General features: G+C 52.6%; 1 protein-coding gene across 1 annotated transcript in view; it reads left to right on the top strand.

Moving 5' to 3' along the window:
- The first annotated feature begins 2,292 nt into the window (after nucleotides 1–2,292).
- The window catches only part of LOC119104310 (RYamide receptor), a 60,780-nt gene continuing 41,785 nt past the window's right edge, over nucleotides 2,293–21,287 (top strand). The window contains exon 1 of the mRNA XM_037228007.1: nucleotides 2,293–2,865. Coding sequence (XP_037083902.1) covers nucleotides 2,296–2,865 — 570 coding nt within the window. The 5' untranslated portion in view covers nucleotides 2,293–2,295. The remainder of the gene's footprint in view (nucleotides 2,866–21,287) is intronic.

The following is a 21,287-nucleotide window of genomic DNA, read 5'->3' as shown; positions in this document are numbered from 1 at the left end:
ACCCTTTACATCGGAGCATCGGAAGCATGCCAATCTGACTGACCGTGGAGCTGGTAGTACCACGTGCCTTGCTATCAAGCAGTGAGAACGGTTTAGGACAGTCTGGGACATGCCGACTGGACAGAACAAGCTTCATTTGACCTGGCCTTATGCGAGGACGGGGGGGGGGGGGGGTCGATGCAGGGTGGGCGACCATCCTCACAAGTCTGGAGTGGTCCGAGAGGAGTTCACTCGCCTGCTGCCGCCTCCTGTCGGGACGGTGCCAGACCGGCCTTTCCTACGGTCCCCAGTACAGGGGCACTGATGACCGCTGCCAGCACGCCAGCCACGCCTCGTGCCCCTGGCGCCCGTCAGCCACGGCTCGTACCCCTGGAGCCCGTCAGCCACATCTCGCACCCCTGATGCCCATCAGCCGCACCTTGTGCCCCTGGCGCCTGTCAGTCATGGCTCGTGCCCCTGGTGCCCGTCAGTCACGGCTCGTGCCCCTGGCGCCCACCTGAAGCCTCTCATGTCTTAGTGACAGCTGGGGGCTTGTTCGTGGTATGTGTGGATGCTTGCGCACTGCATGATACAATAATGGCTGTCAAGCGCAAAGCGCCCTTTGCCCGTGACTGCCATCTCTGACGGAGAACAGATGGCCTGCTTCAGTCTGCTCGCACGGGTGTTGCTTACCTACCCGATACCGAACCACATGATGGCCTGCTTTGTTGCGACATTAGTGACACCTACCCTAAGCCATCAGCTGATCAGAGGCAGACTATTCTTAACGGAGAGGGCAGAAGGGCGGCAGGGAACACGACAGGGACAGCTGTGTTTGCAATTGTGAGACTTTGCGCTGGCAGTGTCGTATGATCTGTTTGACAGACAGCTGCCGACGCCGCCGGATAAGTGGACCAGCGACGCCTGGAGAGTACCAGAGCACCGCCGGTCTCTCACAAGGACGCCATGTGCAGAGTTCCTGACTGCTTACCGAGGCACGAACGCCTGTAATTTTGCACGCTGTTGGCGAAATCACAGATACCCGGCTGAAGCGTTGGAAACGGCTAACGAGAAACTGGAGGCACGTCGCCAGCTAATCATCTGCGGAGCTGGGAAAGAAAAGCAGACGATCATTACGTCGCAATAGTCATGACGAGATATTAGACTCACTACCACCGACCTCCACGACCTCCACGACAGAGCAACTCGCACGTCGTCCTTCGTTGATCAGATGGGATATCACGGATAATGCACCATTTCGGAGCACCCAAAAACACGAATGAAGCTCAGGTCAAGAGCCTGAAACTTTGAAAACTGGATGTACGGCAGGAGGCCTGTCGCACACTACGAGATACATACGAGATACATAAAGATACGAGATACGACCCTCAGATTGGCGCAGCTGGGCGCGTGGCCCGTAAAGAACACCTCTGAGCCTATCCCCTGATCTAGGATCAGCCCATCCTTCCGCAGTCTTAGCAGCTTTCTAGGAGAGCAGACCGTGTTCTGGAAGTGCCACTGCCAGCTGCAAGGTCTGTCGGCTCGCATAGCTCTGCAGTAGGTGTCGCGCAGTGCTCTGGGACTGTATTCGGCGAGCAGCGCGGTCTGGGAGAGAGCCTGCCGTGGAAGGGCGGATTGTAGTGGTCGGCGCCAGCTGCGGAGTGGAGTGGTCGGCGCCAGCTGTGGAGTGGAGTGGTCGGCGCCAGCTGCGGAGCGGAGTGGTCGGCGCCAGCTGCGGAGCGGAGTGGTCGGCGTCAGCTGCGGAGTGGAGTGGTCGGCGCCAGCTGCGGAGTGGAGTGGTCGGCGCCAGCTGTTGAGCTACCCTGCTGTCAGCAGCTCCTAGCCGGGCGCCGGCAGGTTAAACGAAGAAAGTGCGCCCGAAGACTCAAAGACCAGTTGCCTGAAGATCCGAAAGAACCAAAGGACCAGCTGTCGGGAGATCCGAAGGCCAGCCGCCGTTAGGGCTTGAAGACCAGCTGGCCAGAGCGAGCAGTCATGTTGGGAAACTCCTCCTCACCTTCCCCGCTATCCGGCGGCGTCCCGACCGAGCTCCCCTCCGAACTGAACAACGGCTCGTGCCTGGAGGCGGGCCAGCGACTGGGCGCGGCCGCCCTGCTCGCCCAGCCGACGCTGCACGAGTGCGCCTGTGCCAGCGACAACGTCACGGCGGCCGAGTTCCAGCGGTGGCAGTGCTCGCTGCTGGGGAGCGACGACAGCCCCTTCGACATCGTCGTCTGGGTCAGCTACATCGCCATCATGGCCGGCTCCATGGTGGGCAACAGCCTCGTCTGCTACGTGGTGCTGTCATCGGCGCGCATGCGTACCGTCACCAACTACCTCATCACCAACATGGCGGTGGGCGACCTGTTGATGACGGTCCTCTGCGTGCCCTTCACCTCGTCGAGCGTGATCCTGCTGCAGCACTGGCCGTTCGGCAGCGTCATGTGCTGGCTCGTCTCCTTCTCGCAAGCCGTCACCGTGTTCGTCTCGGCCTTTTCGCTGATCGCCATCAGTGTGGACCGCTACCGCGCCATCATCTACCCGCTTCAGCCGCGCGTGACGCGTCAGCACGCGCGTCTGGTCATCCTCCTCATCTGGCTGCTGGCGGGCGGCACGTGTCTGCCGATCGCTGTCACCTCGCGCACCTGGATACCACAGCGCGAGCGGCACTACCGGCTCAACGAGTACTACGTCTGCCAGGAGCACTGGGAGAGCGACAGCCGCCAGTACTACAGCCTCTCCGTCATGCTGCTGCAGTACTTCCTGCCGGTGCTGGTGCTGATGTACACGTACGGCCGGATCGCCGTCGAGGTCTGGGGCAAGGCCTCGGCCCTGTTCGAGCAGAACGACTCGCGCGAGGCACGCCTCACCAGGACGCGTCGCAAGGTAGGTGCCGCCGCGTGTGCTCGGCACGCCCGGGCCGCGGCTCGCCCGCCGAAGGCTGGTCACTGCACCTGCGATGGGCAGGACAACATGACGGGGGCATTCTGTGCTGCTGCTTCCAACGTGACGACATGACGGAAGTGCGCAGCGTTTGCGTCATGAGCATGGGGGTGTCCACTGTAAATCAGTTTGCACGTGCAAGCCGCATCGATGACCAATAATAGTCAGTGTTGCGTCACATATGATGGCTCAAAACTATTGTGTGACTGCCTGTGATGACTTTAAAGATTTATTGGCCGCTGAATCACGGGATCAAGCCACACCACACCTATCTTCCGTTAAGAAAGGTGTAGCAGAAAGTTGTGGTGCTCAGGATCTCATTTCATTAGTTTTTGTCCGAATATCCCTCTAAGCCATGAGGATATTCGGGCACATCCGGAGCCAGCTCGTGGCCAGCCATTGCGCGCGGATATGGGCTGCGCGTGGTGCATCGCAGCAAAATATGAACATTATCTTTTTGCGCGGCTATCGGGTCTATTTTGGGGCGTGAAAATGCTGACAAATCAAGTACAGTAACTGAACGCCCGGTCAGGAACCATGTTCCCACAGCTTGTTGTATACATACTATTCTGTTAAAATGTAAAGAGGTTTTGAAAGAGCTTGGTTTTGCATTTACTATATGTTAACCGCCGGATGAAGAATTTTATAAAACGCTATGCTCATTGTGATTTGGGGTGTGCAATGCATTTCCTACGTACATAAAGATCAGAGGAAGCAGAAGTCAGATTCGGTTGAAAGATAAACATATTCATGATACGCCCTTGCCTCGTATTTGCATGGCTTGAGTATCGTTACGTAGATCTGTAATACGTCAGTTGTCAGCCGGTTCCTACACCACTCACCAGCCGGTCTCAGTAGCAGTACCAGTTGGAGTTACCCTTCCAACTTGGCACAACCTTCTTGTATGAATCGAAAGCCTATTCTGCACAGAGAAGGCGATGACAGTCATGATGGAGTGCAGTACTGCACTCGGGCCCCGCGTGGCCGTCTTTTGCTGAATTTCCCGCGCGATAGAGCATGATGTAGTGTACGTGACAACCAGGCTTCAGGACTGCCATCTCCAGAGGCACATTGGAGCTGTAGTTACGTGACAGCCAGGCCTCGGGATTACCATCTCCAGAGGCACATTGGAGCTGTAGTTACGTGACAGCCAGGCCTCGGGTTTACCATCTCCAGAGGCACATTGGAGCTGTAGTTACGTGACAGCCAGGCCTCAGGACTGCTATCTCCACAGGCACATTGGAGCTGTAGTTACGTGACAGCCAGGCCTCAGGACTGCTATCTTCAGAGGCACATTGGAGCTGTAGTTACGTGACAGCCAGGCCTCAGGACTGCCATCTCCAGAGGCACATTGGAGCTGTAGTTACGTGACAGCCAGGCCTCGGACTACCATCTCCAGAGGCACATTGGAGCTGTAGTTACGTGACAGCCAGGCCTCGGATTACCATCTCCAGAGGCACATTGGAGCTGTAGTTACGTGACAGCCAGGCCTCAGGACTGCTATCTCCAGAGGCACATTGGAGCTGTAGTTACGTGACAGCCAGGCCTCAGTTGCCATCTCCGAGGCACATTGGAGCTGTAGTTACGTGACAGCCAGGCATCGGGATTGCCATCTCCAGAGGCACATTGGGCTGTAGTTACGTGACAGCCAGGCCTCGGGATTGCCATCTCCAGAGGCACATTGGGGCTGTAGTTACGTGACAGCCAGGCCTCGGGATTACCACCTCCGGAGGCACATTGGAGCTGTAGTTACGTGACAGCCAGGCCTCGGATTACCACCTCCGGAGGACATTGGAGCTGTAGTTACGTGACAGCCAGGCCTCGGATTACCATCTCCGGAGGCACATTGGAGCCAGGACTCAGGATTTCCATCTCCAGAGGCACATTACAGCACAAATACTGTACGACCTGGTTGGTAGAGCCATAAATTGTGGAGGACATTTTCACCATAACTCAATTAATTGAGTCTAGCAAGGTCGGATGTGTGCACCTACCTCCTCTAAGTTTTTGTCGCAACAAGCAAGAGTCAAAACCATCTGTTGGTAATTTTATGGGAAATTAAGTTCGCTTGAATCAGTGATTTTAATCAATAAGGCAGCTTTTAGTGGTAATTATTTCATCTCGTATCTGCCCCTTTCTTTGGAAATTAATTTATCTCGTAACGCAATCCTTAAGCAGGAATGAAAAGCAACCCTGATGCGACGACGAGTCTTTGTTCTAGCTAAGCAGCTACTGCAGCGGTTTCTGTAGAAAGCACAACTAAGCAATGCAATCTAGGCTTACAACCAGCTACTAGCTTAATAGTTTTTAGTAGTTTTTCAAAACCATACTAAATTCTAGCTTTCCACAGCAGACTAGCGCACGTGCACTGCTACAAACAGCTAAAAGGCAGCAGATTAATAAACACGCCGACAGTGCGGTTTTCAGGACGGGCTTCACAGGGCGCGGTCGCTGCACCCAGCATGTGCCTGCAGCCCTCAGCGTCGTGTCCCTGTTGAACCATAGTCCGGCACCGATGCGCCTATTGCGCGAAACGGCGCAGTAAGGACAAAAGGCGGCGCACTGGGGAGGACACAACGTGGCGGTCTCTGCCAGTAAATGCGGCAGCGCGCGAAACTCTGAATTTCAAACGAATTAAGTCAAGGTCACCTCGTACCAACTCATACAGGAAACACAGACCTGCGCCTGGCTATTTGATGGATTGTTTGATCTTCGAGAGCCCTGTAATGCGATGGTTGGCCGGTGATGTAAAACGGTAGTCATACTCGCCGATTAGGCATAGCAATCGCTCCTTCCCCCCTCTCACTGAACCTCCTGCAGATGGCCCGGCTGCGACCCTGCGCCAAGTCACTCGCAGGTCTTCTGCGGGCAGCGAGATGCGCGACACCGGACTGATGGTCCCCGAACGAGCAGAGTACTCTAGGGACGCAAGTGCTGCGGCACATGATAGCAACTGCGTCACCAAGGCCGCAACCGCTGGCGGACGGGATGGTGGTGCCGTGGCTCGGGAGTCTCGGACCGGCCAGACGACCGCTGGCTTGCGCCGGCCGAAGGCGTTGCCCGCTGCCAAACACAGTCAGTGGGGCGCCATCACACATGCTGGCTTACTGGGCTTAATCCAGCCCTACTGGGTTTAGTCTTCCAAACTGTCCTGCTGGTGATGACGCATCTGGCACGGACCACATCAACCCTGGCGGCGGAGGTGGCGGAGGACTGGACATGGAGGTGGACCGTGTACAGCCGGCGGGGTGTGCCCTGCGACCGAGATGGCGGGGGGCGCCACAGGACTGGACATGGGAGTGGACCGTGGGTGGTCGGCGGGGTGTGCCCTGCGACCGAGGCGGCGGGGGACGCCACAGGACTGGACATGGAGGTGGACCGTGTATAGCCGGCGGGGTGCGCCTTGCGACCGAGGCGGCGGGGGACGCCACAGGACTGGACATGGAGGTGGACCGTGTATAGCCGGCGGGGTGTGCCCTGCGACCGAGGTGGCGGGGGGCGCCACAGGACTGGACATGGGAGTGGGCCGTGGGTGGTCGGCAGGAGCGCGCTCCTGCAGGGCTCCTACGCTCTCCTACACAGCTCCTGCGCGCTCCTGCAGGGCTCCTGCGCTTACACAGCTCCTGCGCGCCCCTGCACAGCTCCTGAGCGCTCCTGCAGGGCTCCTGTGTTGGAGGAGAGCTCCCGCGCTTTTCTTTGAACGTCTCGGATATTTAGATTTATTCATAAATGAAGCGCATGGTGAGATTCAAAGCGCCACGTTCACCAACGGAAGATACAAGAGGGCAGGGAGACTGAGCCGACTGCGTGAGTATGGGCTGTCAGCCCGGCACAACCAATGCAATAGGACGATTGTGCTGTGACGTTCGTATGTACATCGCGTGTTCGAGATCACATAAAGTACACAGGAAATAACAACCCGACTGAGACTGTGGTCCAGCAAGGGACGGGAGTTGTCATAGATGTCATTCTCTGGAAATCCTCAACCGCCGGTCTCCACAATGACCTATCGGTTCCCACAACCGTCAGTCCCCACCGCCAACCGTCAGTCCCCACCACCAACCGTCAGCCCCACCATCAGCCGTCATTCCTCACCTTCACCGTCGGCTCCCGAGGACCAGCAAAACCGCTGTTACGGCAAATTGGCCGTTTACGGTAGGTTTCGGCAGTTCATCGATCGTTTACACCAAATTAAACGTGAGTTTTTGCAACAGCGACCATTACTATTTTTTCTCCGATCTCGATCGTTATTTCGATCGGAGATTAACTTAATCTCATTCGACTGTACAAGGACCCCATGAGCTTACGCCCACTATCTCCAGGCTCTGAGACTCAGACTCGGACCCATGGCTCTAGAATGTTCGGATCCGGCTTTGTAGTCGTCAGGGCATGCCACCAATCACTGGGCGGGCTGTCTGGGCCAAAACTGTGTGTCGTTGTAGCAAATGATGGTTTTGGTGAGTAAAATAGAAAGAAATGCATTCCTATCCATCGAAAAGCAAAGAGCAATGCTCTGATACGATAGCCCGTCCGCCGTACAGCAGTTTTGTGTACAATGTGCTGGGGTCGTTGCCAGTCGTATAATGATGTTGGGCATCTCAAAACTTGTAGTAAAAAGAAAGCTAAAATATGATTTGTTTTCGTAATAGCTGTAACGAAACACAAGCGTCTTTTCCGGTCGTTTCACCGAACCCCACACTTTGGGTGAGGACGAAACCCCGCTGGCCTCACAGCCGCCGAGCCAGTGCAGCACATCACCGGCAGCTCTTACGGACAGTATTTGTTGATATTCGCGAAAGTGGAACTATCATGTTTGGTCAAACGCGGCCGTGCCATGTTTTTGTTGGCTCTTCGTACTGTCTCTGGCGGGAAGGCATGCTGGACAGGTAAGCGGAAGCTGGGAAGCAGCAAGGTGCGATGGCAATGTCTCTTCACTGGCGATGGAGCGTACGAACGTGACACAGGCATCCCATCGTTGATAATGGGATCTCCATCGAGCGCTGCTGGCGATTCACCGGTGATGGGAGCTTCTGAAGACAGCTCAGCGTAATCAAACGACCGGTGAGGTGCGAGGGGGGGGGGGGGGCGGTGGGCGCAACTGGTGGCTTTGAAAGCAGGAGTGAATGTGGACTTAAAGCTCAGCACCCGAAAGGGATTGCAGATGTTAAAGGGTACCCCAAAAAGGCCAAGCGTATATTGCCTAATCGGCTGCGTATGATGCGTCGTGGCGGGCTATGCTGACAAAGTGATCTTATCGAGGTGTGCAGCTGTATAAACGTAAAACCTTCCTCGTACCTCAATCGGTTGGAGCACCTGTCTCCCAGCTCACCCGTGGCGGGTGGGGTGGGTTCGACCCCTCCGGCGCTCGCCGTCTGTCGCTGGCTCTGATGGCCGGGGCAGAGGCCGCTCAAGGTCAGTTGGGGTGGGAGGGCAGGGCGGGGCGGAGCGTGCCAAGCATTTCAGCACGTTTAACTTTCGCCGCCAAACTCTGCCGTTGAACTGGAGCTGGATGATCGGACGGCGGGTGCAGTGTTCGCACGGTGAGCACGATCTCTGGTCTCAGAAATTCAGCCAATCAAAAAGTTCGGACGTAGATATGAATGGAACAAATTGTGGAATGTTGCAATCAAAGACCATGGAAACTACCACTCCCACGTCATGGGAGAGAAATGTCCGTGATATACACCTGGTCTTTCATAACGTTTAGAATGGAACTCGAGCAACTCCAGCAATGCGGAGAAGACGCATCCGAAACAGCGGCAGAGAGTCTCCAAAGATATGACTGCATCACCTTAATCCCTGGAAACCAAGGCGGATTATTTTTTGCGAGGGGGAAGGGGGGGGGGGGGCAATGTGGCGCACGTTATCACGTACTGTCAAAGAGCGGTAGCGACTGCGTAGATCATGATAGCGCCCGGTGACCAGAGTGCCCGGCATTTTAAGCCAGACCACCAGGTGGGAGCCGGAGGTACTAAACGCTCGGTCATTACGCCGTGACGAAGGCAGATGTGGAGCTGTGCTTCGGCGTACTAAGTTTGAACCTAACTTACCGAACGATTTCCTAGTTGTAATTGGCTTTCTCATACATCAGTGTGTCGTGCTGAACTCAAGGCTCGTGGTGCCTACTATCTCAATTATCACACTAAGGCGTTTAAGACACGCCGACAACAGCCTTCGGAACAAGCAGGCATAGCGAGCCGATCTAGCGAGACGTGATGCAGTCATTGCACACTCATTAGTGGCCGTTGCGGATCGTGCCGTACATCACGATACGTTGAGTTTTTGCTTTAGCGTTCTGCTGTTGAACCTGCATTTCACGACCATATGATGAGCTCAGGGTTCGGACAATAAATGCTACTACTTGGTGTGGCACAAGCACAAGCACACTTTTGTGACTCTGACACCACATGAACTCCCAATCACAATGCCTAAACTTAATTTTAAGACAAACTTTTGGACTTAACTACATGTGTGACCGGAGGATGCACGCATGCAGCTGCATCAACGGATGCAGTCACATGCAGTCAACGGCATGTGTGACCGGCGGATGTACGCATGGAGCTGCATCAACGGATGGAGTCACATGCTGTCAACGACATGTGTGACCGGCGGATGTACGCATGCAGCTGCATCAACGGATGCAGTCACATGCTTACCTTTGGTTCAGATGTCGAAGATTACGCGAGAATCCTCGCCAAGCATGCCTTTCACCCACGTGGTGTCGTAGGCAATCTCTGCGCCTCAGCTGCCGGGGGCCGGCCAGAGCCGAGGCGGATGGCACGGAATCCTCGTGACGTCACGTGGACTCCGAAGCGTTCGGGTCCATCGATCGACCGGCTGGCACGCAGGCACGTCTGTTGAACCGGCCGCTGGCGTATGGCATGACGTTATGGCAAATGACATCCAACTCACCCGGTATGATTCGGCACGGCCGGGCCAGGACGCTCCAGAAAGAGACACGAAATACCCAGATGCGTGTCGTGGTGATGGCCAGAAAGATGACCATTGTGGAGTATACGGGGGGGGGGGGGGGGGCATGCGGTGACCATTCGCATGGTCGGTGACCGCCGCTTCCTACAGCGTCCTTACAACCATACAATCACAGTGTTGTGGTCTTTACTGTCATGACCGACGGACGAAACGCTCTAGCAGTCTTTATGATCCGATACTCCCTTCTTATTCGACACTTTAAACAGCAAACGTGCAAAAAAGTATTTAGTGCATTCTAGTCCTGCTCCACGTCCGCTCATGGCTCAGCTAAACGCAGCACCTTGACATAGCGCCTGGTATTTTGAGCTCAACGAACAACACAGAAAGTGCAGCATTACTCTAACAAGCTACCTCGCCCCACCCCGGCGCCCCGTCCACACCTGACTCGCCCCGGTCCCGCCAGCGCACCCCAATCCGTTGGTGACCTGTGAGGTGGTGGCCGCCCATTGGCAAGCGTGGCCATGATCCCCTGCAGCACGCTGCGCCGTCGAGCACATCCGCACACTCCGGCCGCGTATCGCGGAGCACGGCACGGGCTCCGAACTCTACACTCTCAGACACTAAAAAAAAGTTTCCGTTCATATGTGCAGCAAAGGCGACTACCGCAACAGCGTTTTTTTTTTCAAAATGGGTAGGACGGTCTTAATGGGTAAGACTTGCGTGACGGCAAAATAAAACGGGCAAAACAGAAATAAATCTAGTATACTTAAGATACGGCCCGCGGGGCTTAAACGGTATTGATGCATGGGTAGGATGCTTTGAGCACGCGGGCGCCATAGCTTCATTGCTGTCACCTGTGGTCAATTCATGTGCGAGTGTATGATTGAAATAATGTGTGCGGTCATATCAAGGTCAGTATCCATTACATACCGCAGCCCGTGCAAAAAAAAAAATGCATTCAGCCCAGCACTGATAATAAGGAGGGGGGGGGGGGACTCAATATACAATATGTGACCACTCAGTTAAGGCTCTGTGGAGAAAAAGTGGGTTTAAGTATTGCGTTTGCAAAGGCACTGCATCGCACCAAAACGTGTTCCAAATCGCGAGATCTTGTTGAGGCTAATCCGCCATTTTGTCCTGCGAGGCTCTAATATTGTTCGTAGCTTGGCCACAGCAAGGAAAGTCGCATTGACCCCCCCCCCCCCCCCGCTTATCAGTCCGGGTTATGAAAAACGGCGAATCAGGGCGAAGTTCAAGCGTGGGCTGGCATGCCGTTCACTGCCGATGTCGGAAGGACCCGGCCACTGGACTCTTCATCGCCCATCTGGTTGACTTATTTGTTCAAAGCTGGGACGTATGGAATATTTGGCATTAAGGGATGGAGCATAATAAATCGACACCTTCCCTGAAAAAATGAGTTTTGTGCGCTACAGACGTGTGAAATTCTTGTCAAACATTTCACACCATGTCATGTTCTGGAACTTCGTATTAAATGCATGCTTGGATTTTTAACTGTCAACATTTACTCACTTATGTACTGATGCATGCCATAGGCTTGATAAGGTGGGTGGAAAGGGGGGGGGGGGCGACCTCTTCACGGGGCCGCTATGTGAATACGGCCACGGTTGAAGGCTGTTGAGAGCTGCTTGCTGTTGCGCCGCCCTTTTTCGTTTACGTGTGATGATGGTAGCACATCATCTTTGGTATTCCTGTTTTCCATTCTGTTCACAAATGTTATGTCCAAATCGACGATGGCAGAAAACCAATTCAAACACACTCTCAGAAAGAACAAAAATACGTAACAATGCCAGTGCAATTTTAAGTACCACCGTTGGTTTTCGGATAAATTAAAACAAGGAGGAGTCAATGAAATTTGCGAACGCTAGCACTGTTTAGAAATATAATCTTCCAAATTTATCACAGTATTCTGGTCAGGTCTTTTGCTGACAACAACCGACCCTCACTTTTCGAGAAGGTACGGGGTAGCCAAAGTTATCAAGCAAGCATTGGTATTATAAGACAGGTGCTATAAATGGATCAGTGAATTAGAAAGATAAGTACAACTGTAATAAATGGACGTAATATATATATATATATATATATATATATATATATATATATATATATATATATATATAGATATTGATATAGAGAGAGAGAGAGAGAGAGAGAGAGAGAGAGAGAGAGAGAGAGAGAGAGAGAGAGAGAGAGAGAGAGAGAGAGAGAGAGAGAGAGAGAGAGAGAGAGAGAGAGAGAGAGAGAGAGAGAGAGAGAGAGAGAGAGAGAGAGAGAGAGAGAGAGAGAGAGAGAGAGAGAGAGAGAGAGAGAGAGAGAGAGAGAGAGAGAGAGAGAGAGAGAGAGAGAGAGAGAGAGAGAGAGAAGAGAGAGAGAGAGAGAGAGGAGAGAGAGAGAGAGAGAGAGAGAGAGAGAGAGAGAGAGAGAGAGAGAGAGAGAGAGAGAGAGAGAGAGAGAGAGAGAGAGAGAGAGAAGAGAGAGAGAAGAGAGAAGAGAGAGAGAGAGAGAGAGAGAGAGAGAGAGAGAGAGAGAGAGAGAGAGAAGAGAGAGAGAGGAGAGAGAGAGAGAGAGAGAGAGAGAGAGAGAGAGAGATATATATATATATATATATATATATATATATATATATATATATATATATATATATATGTAGTCACACGATCCTGGGTGGTTGTGGTAACTTATCCAGAAGCTCCCGGTCGCCACACGATCCTGGGTGGTTGTGGTAGCTTATCCAGAAGCTCCCGGTGGTCACACGATCCTGGGTGGCTGTAAGAGCTTATCCAGAAGCTCCCGGTGGTCACACGATCCTGGGTGGTTGTGGTAGCTTATCCAGAAGCTCCCGGTCGTCACACGATCCTAGGTAGTTGTGGGAGCTTATCCAGAAGCTCCCGGTCGTCACACGATCCTGGGTGGTTGTGGTAGCTTATCCAGAAGCTCCCGGTTGTCACACGATCCTCGGTGGTCGCAGAGACAAGCGCATGGCTGTTTGCTTTATCGACCCCGCTGGGAAGCGTTTGTTCATCTGATGCGCACGACGCCTGCCGATCAATGGCGACCAGACCGTTGTACCAGCATGACCCTGATTATCCTTCAACGTGTTTATGTTATCCAGAAATGTTTTACGAATCAACACCAAGCACCGTTTTTGAATGTTCGGGGATCATCAGCAGCAACGCTGCAGAACAGTGATAGGACTGCCCTGGGATTTCAACGCCCATTTTCCCAACGTGAGCATGACGTCTCTGGATCCCTCACCTAGAGCGTGCTAAACGGTGGCCCTGCACCATGAGGAATGCCATGAACGGAATGAAAAGTTGCGCTTCCCTTGGCAACAGTTCGTTTCATGGAACATGTACTCAGAACGACCACTTCTGTGTACCATTTATGCTGACAGAGATGATCTGATATTAGAAAATAAACATGAGATGAGTGCAGATTCGGGATCCGTGACGTTGACTACAGCGTCCGCACCTGGCAGAGGAAGGTAGCCATCGTGTGAGTGCAACACGTCAGGCTCATCGTGCTCGCCTTTGCCTATACCGGTTCCTGCTCCACCCTCACACACGTGCCACGGCCCTCGAGCTTAGAGGTCAAACCGGCCATCCGGATTTCCCCGCCAAACTTGACCTTTAGTTTGTCATGCCCCTAGCCGCTAACCGCGCTGGTCGGCGCACTGTCTCGGTAGAGCCATCTTCAGGCACACAGCCGAGCGATGAGTACCACTGGGACAGTAGCCCCCTCCACTTTCCAAGTCTATCTCGGTGCATCATCGTAATCGCTTTCCTTGAATCCGCAATGCTGCGGAAATGCACTCTGCAGCATTTTTGAGATCCAAATCTGCGGCCTTGTGCGTCTAAAGTCTACTGCAGAAAGGATCCAACATGGGAGGAACTCAGTGTTGATCTCAGCTTTGCGTAGCTTCCCTGCAGCCTGACGGGCCAGCAGTGAGATATTTTCCCAATGGGCCCTTTCGTCCTTCAGCCTTTCTACGGAATACCCACCTGCCACTTCCGCAGAGAACCGTCAAACTGCCGTGGTTCATCAAAAGTATTTCAACAATCCTTGGTACCCTTCTTTGTGTGATCTAGGGACTGGATTAAAGCGTTATCCACACGGTACTTTAACTTCATGGAGGGATTAATAACGCTGTTAGGGCTTCGGCTGACTCTGCGCTTCTGATTCATACTCAATCTATAAAAAACGAGACCCGAAAGTTGACTGATACGGGTTGGTCATATGTGGAATTGTTAGGAAGGAACACCATGACGTACGCCTGGATTCTCTGATGGTTCCTTTCGTGCGTGCCTGTGCCTTGTTTGTTTGTTTTTTTAACTGGGGGCCAGGGGCGGACGGTTGAGTAACGTTGGCTGCTTCATGTCAGCCGGCAGGGAAACACGAGTATGTATTCGCAGCCTCCACTTTGGGAGACCTCTTTTATCAAACTGCAGCTTGTAGTGGCACACATTTGATCAAGATTTAGATCGAGGAGGCCCATAAATAGCCAGGGGCGTACATAGGACTCCACTTGGGAGGGAGCACGGCAACATGTTTTCACGGAAATTCGAGTTTAGCTGACCCCAGACGCTTCTTGCGTACCGTGAAAAAGCATCCGATCTTCTTATTTTTACTTGGAGGCGTGGGACGATGTACTATCAGCAATTAGTCATGTGCATGTGAATACCCGCGATGAAGTTGGTATGTGGCTGGGGAACACACGCCCCTGGAGGCGAATATATGCGTACATCCCTGGGTTGAGTTAGGAGGCCCTTAATTGTGCTCAGGAGCCTCTTTTTACATCAATAGGCCACTTTTCTGGAGCAGAAAGCTTTCTACAAAAACTGCTCAGGCCCTGCTCTGGGGCAGGAGACACTATTTGGTGTCAAAGGGAGGGTTCCTGGCTCAAGAGGTCACCATTACACATCGGAAAGGACCTCGCGAACCACTTTATGCATCAGAAGGACTGTGCTTTGAATAAAGAAGTGCGCCTTGTAAACCAGAGGGCCCCGTTATGTGTCATGAGATCTCCTGTGCCCTACGGTCTTTGTTCGCGGCTAGGAGACACTGTGCTGGGATGGAAAAACATCCACTGGAGTGGGGGCGTCAAATTCATTTCAGGGCTCGTGACCACTCCACCTTGGGTAGAATACGCTGTAATGACATTGTTTTTACCTTTATTCCAATGCACACATTTATCTCCACGCCCGAATTATCTAATCAGACGCAATGTCTACAACACCTATACTTGAACCGGAAACGCTAGGGCTGGGATCACAGAATATTGTTGACGGATTGACACATACCCTTTTTACAGAGAAACATCATTTAAGCACCAAGAACTCCTCATCTGGACAACAAGTAGCTATGCCATAGCTATGCCAAGCCGCTATGCATCAAGAAAATGAACAGCTACCAGAAATGAAACGAAAATAAGAAATTAAATAATAAAGTGATGAATGAAAGAAAATGACTGAAATGAAATGGGAGTTCTGAATTAGGTTTGTGCATCATTGCACTAATATCTCATGCCACATGGAGATCTAAGCTTCACTCACCTGGAAGAGCTTATGTGACCGAAATATAGCTAATTTTACGACACATTTAGTAATGTTTAAATTTCAGAACTAGGTATACACCGGACCGCGTAACATTTGTTAAGACACACGGTCTCGGAGGGCATCTGATATCGACACCAGTAATTTATCGAACCTGATCGCGCCAATTCCGATGTGGGTTGGGAATCGGCCAACCGTGTCTCTCCCCGGACGGGCGCGACCGGCGGCCCTCGTTCGGACGAATTACAGCAGACGTTGTGGGGGATGAAGGGGATGGGCCTCACGCGATTCAACTTGAAAGACGCAGCAGCTGACCGTTCGCAGTTGGGGGTCTGGGACGGTGGACGGGCTGAGCCGACCGTGGACCACTCGTAGCCGGAGGGCTAGGGCGCCGGCCAGCCTGGGGACGGGAGGGCGCGGACGGCTGTGCGTCCGAGCGCCCGGCCCGGGGTGGCCCGAGGGTGTGTATGAATCTCTTTTTGCATGAAAGAGCTACGCAGTGCAATCAAGCTGCGCCCACGTGGCGCCGCGATGAGTTTAGATGCGTGGACGTAAGATTTGAGAGGGCGGTAGGACACTTTCACTGCGATACAGCGCAGTGCCTGTTCTATGACACCCCTTTTTGACATTAACAGAACAAATCTCCTTTTCTGTTTTCTTAACAGGGCAACTACATAAATTCACGTTGTGGTCAGTACTTCACGCAGCTGAGGCATTTTTTGGGAAGACGTGCAGATAGGCAACTTCTGTAGGTCTCGCCGCACACGAGACATTTTTAAGGAGACCATTAGACATTTTTGAGGAGATATGCAGAGAGACAGCTGGTGTGGAGCCTTGCTGCGCTTCAGGCGTCCGACCCTGCTTGCAGCACTTGCTGCCGTTACTAAGGCACGGACAGTTGAAGCAGCGGAGTGGATTGGACGTGAGTGTTCCGACATCATAGCTGACATAGCCCGTAATGAGATTCTGTCAGAGTCAGTTTGTTCCTAAGACGACGGCTAGCGAGCGTATGCCCCGACGTTGGCCATCTCGGTATGTGGTCAGCAGTCAGACATTACCCACGCTGCCGACCTGAGTTCCGCGCGGAAATGTTTGGCTTGGTCAGCGGAGCGGAGCTCAGCAGCGGGGACAGCACGTGCTATGACATTTCGTTCATGGCGGAGAAAAACTTGAACCGCCTTGCTACACAAGTCGATGATTTAGAGAACGGCTTTAGTTTTGCAAAAGTGGTGGTTTTCATGTCAAGTAGGTCATGGGCCAGTGCTTATATTTAAGATCGCATGGACTGCAGATAGCCAGATTTTGCTTAGAAGCCCGGAAGCCGAAACGAAACATTTCTGCCACAAGGCTCCACGACCACGTAATGACCGAGTGGGTCCAGTGCGGGCCCAGAAGGCTGGTGACCCTAGGTCAGGGTTGGGAAAGGGTCAGCGTCACAGTGAGGGGTCACCAGAGCAAGCCAGAAGGCTAGTGACCCTAGGCCAGGGTCGGGAAAGCGTCAGGGTCAGGGCGAGAGTCATCGGAGCGGGCGACGTCAACCGTTCGTTGTCAGCGGCCTTGGACGAAGGTCGGACGGCGCTCAGACACGGCGACGGGGTGTGCGATCCAGCGGGGTAAACATTGGGATCACAATGGTCATCAGGTGAAGTGACAGCCAGCGTGTGGCTAACGTCGTTTCCGCGACGGACGGAATATTTTTCGCGCCGTCGTGCACATCTGACTGTGCTGGTATATAGCCAACGCTTCGGCCATCTGATTTCTTAGGACATCGGTGGGCATTATTGAACTTACAGGATTAGGAGGCATTCGACTTTCAGCCAAATAAGCGTCAGAGCCTACGCGTTTCAGTGGAATTTCTGGTATTAGAGCCAGGGTCTGTTAATTATGAGTCCACTGTTCTACCATTGAGTTAACTTGGATGATCACACCTGTTATGGCTAGCTTAGTGGTAAAGTGCTTCATGCGGTAGCAGGCCCGTTTTCAATGCGTACCTCAGGGAGGCGCGTTCGAGCTGCGTTCCAGTTGACGAGAGCTGTTTTAAGTTGTGGAATAATGGACGCTGGTCCGCGCCGCTGTTGAGCAATTTCCGGTCCGGAGGACGCAGGCAGCGTTGCCGACGGGCGCGGGGGACCGCAAAGCCGGATCTGTGTTATGCGCGCCGGCTAGAGCCGGTGGCCGCCGCTCAGCTCCACCAAGGTCAGACCCGCGTGGCACGCGCCGGCGCCGGCGCGTCCAGACCTGGCGGCGGAAGACACCCGCGCTACTGACTAGCGAGGCTGGCGTGTCAGAGACTCAAAGGCTTCAGACTGGCGCGTGAGAGGTTCGAGACTTGTGCGTCAGAGGCTCAAAGGCTTAATATTGGTGCGCCAGAGGCTCAGAGGCTCGAGACTGGCGCGTCAGAGTCTCCGTGTGCGACATTGCCCCGACACTTTTATGACGTCATTGTGCGTTGACTTTATTCCGAAAAGGATTTCGCGGACACGCTTGGTTTTGAATATACGAATACGCCGGCCACCGAGCATCCGAATACACCAGCCACCGGGCATCCGAATACACCGGCCACCGGGCATCCGGATACACCGGCCACCGGGCATCCGAATACACCGGCCACCGGGCATCCGAATACACCGGCCACCGGGCATCCGAATACACCGGCCACCGGGCATCCGAATACACCAGCCACCTGGTTTGATAGCGGGGATGAGCCCGGACGCGGTGGGCGTGCGATTAAGGCATATGTTAGAAAGTGTCCGCTGCTTATGAAACATGCGACTACCTCTCAAATATGGCGGCAGGCAATTTTCGTTTCGTTTTTCAAACAAAGTGCCGTGCCCTTAGCCTTTTGCCGTCGCTCCTTTTTGGTTTCCATCACGAACAGAGCATACGCATATGTGTCTCGTCGGCCTTAAGAAGGCCTCAGTTCCCGCGTAATCGTATGTTTCTCAGCGTGTGGGGGATCCCGGACGGCAGCGCCCGCCGCACTGACTACTCTCAGCCAATACGGCACGTGTAACAGAGCTGCAAAAGTGCAGTGCGAGTCCAGTTGGCAGCCGCGTTTTATCGTCATGATCCATCTGCCTACGGGACGGAAGCTATTTACAGGCGTATCCAGTATCGAGGCCATCCGTCTGGTGGAAGAAGGCTGGGGGGGGGGGGGAGGCGCCAGACTCCCGCCTCAGGCAGCCGTCACGGGCAGCAGGTATGGGTACGGTTAGAGCAACCAGTTCACGATCGGCTATTATCTGTTTTTCCATGATTGTTGGAGTTAGCGAGCCACGTGTCTCGATCACTCCTACCAGGCCTCAGTGTCTGCCAGCTGACATCATATAGGAGCTCATTTATTTACAACATTATGCAAGTGGCATCTCGGGCGTGATCAAATTTAGGCATCGTGGAAGAAAGCAAACAAAAAGATGCATTACAGCGCCGTTTTCAGAAGCAGAGTACTTTCTGCCACGTAACAGTCTGAAGAGGGTCTGAAGCTACCCATCGTCTTTTGAACGACTGGTACGAACGCCGTTTGGACGATCATCTCCAGTACAGACTTGCAAGAAATGTAATTTCTACCACCAGAGCAGTGCAATGGTATGGTGGCATACAAATCGTTTCTTTGAACCAGTATTGCACACTTCAAGGTTATGCAGACTGAGCACCGGGTCATTCACGAAAAGTTCGACAAGTGAGCTGAATGCGATATTCGATGTGGGCCAGTCTGTTGCAGAAATGACCCTTTCCACCGTCATTGCCTTACGCGTTCCCCTTGTATCGATCTCCACTTGGCATGCCCGCCGTCACCGGTCGCGGCTTGGAGCGCGGCTGACGCCACTCGTGACTGATTCAGTGTGGTGGAGTGAAGAGGGCGGCTGCTGTTATACAGATACATATCTGCGGATGCCGTGTGCAAATCCTATCGATATGAATGCCTCATGCAACTCTCAAGATATTCGTACCACTATTGTGCCGATCAGCTGAAACAAATTAACTTGGATCAGCGATGTATTATTCACACGGATGTGACCATATTTCAGCTTTTGGTAGCTCCCCGTCCATGCTTCTATGAATACCGTACACTTATCACGGGATGCATCGTCTCGCTTAATATCATTCGGTCACAATATTGGCCTCATGCCGTTTCCTAAGTAACCCAAACGTCTTTTCAGATCTTATCTATTCATATTCTTACTACGCCCACATAAAACAATCTTGCCAAATTTAGGCACATGGGTTGCCACCGCGTGGTGTTCACTGCACATTTTATGGACACGAGTTGGAGCAGCGCTACCTCCTCGCAAACGAACGACGACTGAGTCGTCGCTTTTGGGATGAAATCCGGCCCCCACCATGCAACAAAGAAATACCAAGAAACCTTCGAGATCGTAGGAACGCTCTGAAGCTACCATGACCCGAGAGTGACCACGCGCTGACCTGGACGGCGAGGCTCCAGTGATGTGTCGGGGATCGGACAGTATGTCGCGGCAAATCTAAATGCCAAAGGAAGCGTGAAACTTTTGGAACACGAATGAGGGCATTTGAGGCCGAAAGGACAAATATTGCAGGCTGTCCCGTTGTCGTGGTTTTGAACTTGTACTCACAATCTTATTTTTTCTTAACATCCTAAGTAAAACATACCGCCCCTGCATTCCGACCTTCATACTATAACGGTGTGCGGAAATACGTGAGCAACAATTGTGTCAGGAGGAAGCTCTTCGCAGAGACAGCAAAGGCGTCTTCAAGAGTTGGGGCACCGGGGTACACGTCCCTACTCATCAAATTTTTACATGCATGAACATGCAAAGGAATTCATGTTGGCAGTAAAGCGATCACGGCAGTCTCGTAAGAATAAGCAGACACAAAACATGCAGCGCTGCTATTCACCACTCAAGAAGTTTGGCGTGTCTGCGGCGCTATCAAATGTCTTTTTTTTCTCGCGATTTTGAGTTGCGCTGTCGCTCCCTATTGCGAAATCTTGCATGCGCCCTCACAGGCACATATACAAATATGTATTCATCAAAATGTGATGTTCTCGTGCATCTTTAGTGATAGTTCCTTGGCACGTTTCTGTTCCAGAATCAAGGTATCAAACATACAAGCACTTTATTTGTGTCTATGTCACGATAAAGCTGACGCCGTGGAGGCCTAGCGCCAAATTTCACCTGCAAATGACAGGCAACACAAGGAGGGAGTTTGTCCCGGTACGTCGCTCTTTGGGTTCTCAGTTTGTCCTTGATAAAACACCGTGGCTCGACCAGCCACCACCTGGTCCACCAGATGGTTTGTGGTTTTGATGATGATTCAGATGGAAATTGTGGTTTTGTCTTTCTATTTCCCATGTTATGCCATTACAGATCTTACCAGATCAGGTTCGGTCTTACCACGAAAACCCACCCGGCATGGCCTTGACCAGCATGGCCAACTTCAACCGCTGGCGTTTCATGCCTTTTACGTTTTTGGATTGATCCCTCACCAAAACGCATTAAAATAGCTCTTGGTATTGGGTATTACCTATGCTTGTAAGCTTTGCAATACAATTTATTTTCTTAATGGTTTTCTTAGCTTCGTGATTTTCTTTTCTTAAGTGTTATGTTCATGAACCCGGGTCAGGTAGGGTTGATAATCGATGAACCCCTAACAAACGCACGTACAGTCTGACGTGAAAGCATATACATTACTCCAAACATCGTAGAATTAGATAAAAGGTGATGATCATTGGGTGAAATAAATTTTTGGGGGTTTTGTGGTTTTACTAGACCAGTACATGCAGCACTAAATTTTCCACAAAGTAGGTATCGCGATCTACATGTCTACCGGTAGACTTCTATTGATATTTAACTGGACTGTTTTATATTCGCATGGGGCTTGCTGAGA

This window comes from Pollicipes pollicipes, unplaced genomic scaffold (assembly GCF_011947565.3).
Source record: "Pollicipes pollicipes isolate AB1234 unplaced genomic scaffold, Ppol_2.1 Scaffold_6052;HRSCAF=7182_pilon_pilon_pilon, whole genome shotgun sequence".
Classification (NCBI taxonomy): Eukaryota; Metazoa; Arthropoda; class Thecostraca; order Pollicipedomorpha; family Pollicipedidae; genus Pollicipes; species Pollicipes pollicipes.
This window is presented reverse-complemented; position numbering and strand designations above follow the sequence as displayed.